Source organism: Monoraphidium neglectum, assembly GCF_000611645.1.
Source record: "Monoraphidium neglectum strain SAG 48.87 unplaced genomic scaffold scaffold02373, whole genome shotgun sequence".
Lineage (NCBI taxonomy): Eukaryota > Viridiplantae > Chlorophyta > Chlorophyceae > Sphaeropleales > Selenastraceae > Monoraphidium > Monoraphidium neglectum.
The window spans coordinates 4,531-9,917 of NW_014011255.1; the positions used below are offsets into that span (position 1 = coordinate 4,531).

Consider the following 5,387-nt stretch of genomic DNA (forward strand, 5'->3'; position numbering starts at 1 on the left):
CGCCCGCGCTCCGCGGCCGCCAGCCGGCCCGACGTCGCGTCGAGCGCCGCGCCGGCGGCGGCGGCCGCGTCGCGCGCCGCCGCCAGCTGCTGCTGCAGGTCGGCAGCTTCGCTGGACAGCGCCTCGCACCGCGCCTGATCGATTGCGGCAGAGCGCGGCAATTTGAGGGGCCCGGGCTGCGTTCCCTGGTTTATGTATGTCTCCATTTTGGGTCCAACCCAGCCCCAGCTCATGCCAACACCCTGGGCACGCTGCACGCCGCTCCCCCGGCTGCTTGCGTTCCCCAAGCCTCTCGACCAACCCGGCTAGATGTAAAATTGGTGTGGGCCACTGCGTCCTGCTCGGCGCGGCGCAGGGGACCTTCGCACCTCGCAAGGCACGCACGCCGCCGAGGCGCCCACCTGCGCGGTCTCTTCCAGGGTTCGCACCCGCCGCTGCAGCACGTCCCGCTCCGCCGCAGCGGCGCCGCGCTCGCGCTCCAGCGCCGCCGCCGCGTCCTCGAGCTGCCGCTCCAGCCGCAGGCGCTGCTGCCGCATGTCGGCCGCCGCGGCGTCGCGCTGCCGCTGCAGCTGGGCCCTCTCCGCCGCGAGCGCCTGGATGGAGGGCGTCGGCACGCACGCAAGCGTGCGCATGCATCAAACAGCAATCCCAGCATGCCGTTCCGCGCCAAACCAGCCACAACAACTTCCTTGCTTCACCGAGGAATGTTTGTGTGTGCATCCCTTTTTAAAATGTGAGCGCAGCATGAACGCAGAGACAATCGCGCAGCACGCCAGACCTGCTTTGCGCCCTCCAATAGGCGCCGCGTGGCCTCTTCCCTGGCCCTGGCGCCAGCCTCAGCAGCAGCCACCCTCTGAGCAGCATCTGCCTGCACCGCGGCGAGCTGCAGCTTAGCTGCGCCTAGTTGGTCAGCATGCTGTTGCTGCAGCTGCTGTTGCTGTTGCTGCTGTTGCCGCTGCTCCTGCTGCTGCGCTTGCTGTTGCTGCTCCTGCTGCTGCTGCTGCTGCTGCCGCTGCTGCCGCTGCTGCTCTTGCTGCGATGGATTCAAAAGCACAGGCTCCTCCAGAAGCGCGCTGGCACCATATTGAGGGGGATCGACGCCCGCCGCCGATCGCAGGGGCAGCCCCGGCGGCCCGCTGCCCTGCACATCGCCTGCTGCAGATGCTGCTGGAGTGTCCGCTGTAATTGCCGCCTCAGCGCCATTCGGGGAGGGAGTGGTGGCTGGGCCACCGCCCGTCCGGGTGGCGGCAGTTGCTGCGGCGCTGTCGCCCGATACCCAGTCAGCAATGCGCTGCCATTTGTGGCGCGGGTCCACCACCACCCGCCTGGCTGCCGGAAGCTCCTCACAGGCCGACCCCTCGTCGTCCTCAACCTGCTGATGTTGCTGCTGCCGCCGCTGCCGCCGCCGCCGCTGCTGCTGCTGCTGCGGCGGCGGCGGCGGCGCCACCGGCTGCTGCTGCTGCTGTGGCGGCCTTTGTTGCGTGTGTGGCGCCTCAGCCAGCCCCGTCATCCAGCCAATGTCGCCCTCCTCACTTGCGTCTGCGTTGCATGGCATGCCATCCCACAACACACTTAAAGGAGCGGCCCCTCACACCCAACTGCTGCTCTCAGGAATGCTGCATGCAGCGAAAGCTCGCGATTGTCAAGAGTCTCACCTTGTCGCCGCCTAGGCGGCGCCGTTGGCCGCGGAGGGCTCCGCACCGCCGCTCGCAGGGCTGCGGCCCGCTGCGGGTGGAGCACGTCGCTGTCGGCGCTGAGAGTCGAGCTGCTGGTTCCGCGGTTGCTGCCGCGGCCCTCGCTGGCCGGCGCGGGCCGCTGGGCGGCTCGGACGACGCGCTCCAGGCCGTCGACGCCCTGCGAGGGCGAAATCCCACAGGAAGGGCCCATTTATAGTGTGTCTGCTGCGGCTACGCTGCGATGCGTGCCTGAGGGCCCACCTGCACGCCTTCGCGCCGAGCCGCTATGATATGGCGCCGCCATGCGTCGGTCGAGACGGCTTCCTGCATGGCGGCAGGGGCGCGCTCGTCACTGTGCGCGCATTGCCCGGTTAGCCGGCAGTCGACTTCGCATATAGATGAACTTACAGATGTAGATGTCATTTATCATAACATCATGCTTGAAAATCAACGACGCCAAAGCGACTAGATCGTCTCTATACCGTCGCGGAACCAATTGAAATTTTTATGTTACAAATTTGAAATGTGCTGTTTGCACATGCAACCCCGCTGCACAACCAGATCATGCCAATTCAAACGCGGGAAGTGGAACTTCAGGCGTTGAGGTGAACTGGATTTCGTAGAACAATTCCTTTCGTACCTACATTAAGCTCCTGCGATGTGGGCAGGCTGGTGCAGCCTGCCTGTTGCAAGTACGCATGGCAGAAAGCGGTGTTCCTGCCCCACGACCCCCGAGGGTGAAGTCCTAGCCAATTTTTACACTTGGGCACAGCGCATTGTGCTCCTGCCTGCAATCCCCTATAGATCAGGGGTTGTAATGAAACGGCAATGAGGGTACACACACGCTGTTGCTCCAATGAACAGCGGCAGAGCAGCAACCCGCCCAACAGCAAACCCGGGAGCAATGATCCACAACCGGCACCCAATCAGCGCACCCGCGCCGTGCCCGGCGGCGTCGCACCCAGCGAAGAACCATCCGGCTCAAACAGCTCGTTGTTGTGCAGCCACGCCATCGCGTCGCCGTGCGGCAGCCGCACGCTGCCGCGCCCCAACGCGGCGACCAGCAGCGGCAGCGAGCGCGTGACCGCTGCATCAGGGGACCGGTCGTCGGCGCGCGCCCGGCTGTCCCGCTCGCCGCCGCCGCCGTCGACGCCCTCGTCGCCGCCGCCGGCCCCACCGCGCTGCCACCCCGCGGAGCGCTGCTGCTGCCCCGGTTGCCGCTTTGCGCTGCCGACCGCCCAATCGCCGGACCAACTTCCCAGCGGACCGCGGTGGCCGCCCCCTTCGCGCACGATATCTTGCAGCCGCTCCGGCGACATGGGCGGCCGCCATGCCGCGAGCGACGCTGCGACGGCCCCGGCGCTCGGGGACCGCACCCCCGGCGACGAGCGCGCCCCGGGCGCCTTGGGGCACGGGCTCGCCGCGTCGCTCGCCGCGCAGCCTGTGGGTGCGCAGTCAAGGTCAAGCATCTCCTCCGCGCCGCCGCCACCTGCCTCCTCCTCATCCTGCTGCTGCTGCTGCTGGGCTGCGGCGGCCGCGGCGGCGCTGAGCGATTGGTCGCATATCCTGCCAGACATGACTGGCATGAGCATGCTGCTGCTGTCAACGCTGCCACCATTGCTGTGGGGGTGGCCCGCCCCGTCGCCAGGCCCCTGCTCCTCCTGTTGCTGCTGCTGCTGGTGGTGGTGCTGCTGCTGCACGGGGCCCCATCCGGGCCCGAGCCCGTTGCCGCGCGCGTGGGACGCGCCGGCGCATGCGGCGAGGCGAGCGCCGCCCCCGCTGCTGCTGATGCTCTCGGCACTCGCCTCGTAGCGCGAGCGAGGCGTCGACACGTTGCTGCCGCCGCTGCCGCACGGCCCCCCGCCGCCCCCACGCGGCGAGACAAGCGGCAACCCGGGCAGCAGCAGCGACACGGGCGGCCCCTCCGCCGGCTGCTCCTGCTGCTGCGCACCCGCGGCCCGGCGCGCGGCCGCTGCAGCCGCGCCCGCGGCGGCCGCTGCCACCGCCCCGCCCGCGCCAGGCCGGCTCGCAACGCTGTGCGGGCCATGGTGCTCGGGGGTGCCGCGGGCTCCGGATCCAGGGCCCCGTTCGTCATCCCCCCGCAGGCTGCTAAGAAGACCAGGGGTTGAGAACTCCGATTGGTAATCGCCGACAGACAGGCTGCCTATGAGCACGTCGGACCCGTCGTCCAGATCTGACAGATCAGACACCGCCTGCCGCCCACCGCGGTGCCGGTGGTGGTGGTGGTGGTGGCCGCCGGGCAGCGGCGCCGACGCGGCGGCGTCGAGCGCCCGCGCCGCAGCCTCGGTCGCGCGCGGGTGCGCCGCGGCGGCCGGGTCCCCAGAGGCAGCCGGGGAGGTGGTGGGGGCCGCCGCTGGGGGCGAGGCGGCGGCGGGCGCGTCGCACTCCCGCTCATAATCAGACGTCTCGCAGCCCGATGCCTCTGGGCTTGCCGCCGCCGCCGCGCCGAATGCCGCCGCACCCCCTGATGGCGTGCCGGCCGCCGCTCGCTCGCCGCCAGACGGCTCGCAAGGGTCACTCAACTCTCCGCCCTCGTCCGACTCAAAAAGCACCCTCGGTATCAACGGCGCGTCAGCAGACGCGTCTGCGCCCAGCCGCGGGCGCCCCGCAGCAGGGGCCGTCATCGCCGCGGCGCGGCCGGCGCCGGGGCGGGTGCGGCCGCCGCTGCGGTCCTGCGAGGCTAGAGAGCGCCGCTGCGCGCTCGCGCGCTGCTCGCTGCCGGGCCCGGGGCCGGCGGCGGTGAGGCGCTCGCCCGGAACGCCGCCGGGCGGCGCGGTCTCGCTGCGCGGCCGCGGCTCTTGCTGCTGCTGGTGCTGCTGCTGCTGCTGCTGCTGCTGTTTGTCCAAGCTGGAAGTCAGCGCGTGCACCGGCGACAGCGCAAGCGCCTGCGCGGATGCCCGCTCCTCCTGCGCAACACTTGCATCAGGATCCGAGGCTGCGGGCGAGCCGCGCGCTCTGGACGCTCCCACGCCACCGCCGCGGCCAGACGGGCCCGCTTGCTGCTGCTGGCGGGGCGCCTGCTGCGATGGCTGCTGGTCGTCCGAGCGCGCGGCGTCCGCCTGCTGCTGCCCCTGCCGCGGCTGCAGCCTGCTGCCGCTCCCCGGCCGGTGCACCGCGGAGCGCCTGCCCAGGTCCTTCGACGACACGGAGGATGCGCCCTCCAGCCGCGTGCCCTCCGACGCGTCGTCCCTGTCGCCGCGCTGGCTGGACGGCGGGGACAGCTCTGTGGGGCTGTCCTTGTCCTTAGGATACCGGCTGTCGCGCGACCCGCCGATCGGCGCGACTGTGGGCCTGCGCAGGGCCCGGACGTGTCGCGTATGTGCACATGTGCGAGGTGGAGAGCAGTAGAGGCGTCACGAGCGGCGCGAGCAACGCGCCAGAGGCGCGCCGCACGCCGTTGAGCATGAAGCAGCACCTCATTTGCACTGCCTGCCCCACCCTCCCAGCCCCGGATCCGCTCACCACCGCCGCGCCGAGCGCTTGCTGCCGCTGTGTGGGCCACCGCCCTCGCTGGCTGCGAGGCTGCCGGAGCGCTCCAGCCCCCGCGCGAACGCCGCTGCGGCAGCGCTGAACCCCTCCTTCAGCGCCGCCCCCGCGCGCGACGCCTCAAGCCGCGCCGCCTTCGCCGCTTTGGCGTACAAGTCCGCCTCAGCCTGCGCGCTCTCGAGCTCCTGCTGCCACCACACCAGC

At 70.6% G+C, this 5,387-nt stretch overlaps 1 protein-coding gene across 1 annotated transcript in view; it reads right to left on the reverse strand.

Moving 5' to 3' along the window:
• MNEG_10575 (hypothetical protein) overlaps window positions 1-5,117 on the reverse strand; it is a gene marked incomplete at both ends in the record, with an annotated part of 8,288 nt that extends 3,171 nt beyond the window's left edge. The window contains 6 exons of the mRNA XM_014040953.1: window positions 402-593; window positions 1,702-1,854; window positions 1,938-2,000; window positions 2,321-2,359; window positions 2,612-4,988; window positions 5,113-5,117. Coding sequence (XP_013896407.1) covers window positions 402-593; window positions 1,702-1,854; window positions 1,938-2,000; window positions 2,321-2,359; window positions 2,612-4,988; window positions 5,113-5,117 — 2,829 coding nt within the window. The remainder of the gene's footprint in view (window positions 1-401; window positions 594-1,701; window positions 1,855-1,937; window positions 2,001-2,320; window positions 2,360-2,611; window positions 4,989-5,112) is intronic.
• Window positions 5,118-5,387: the final 270 nt, after the last annotated feature.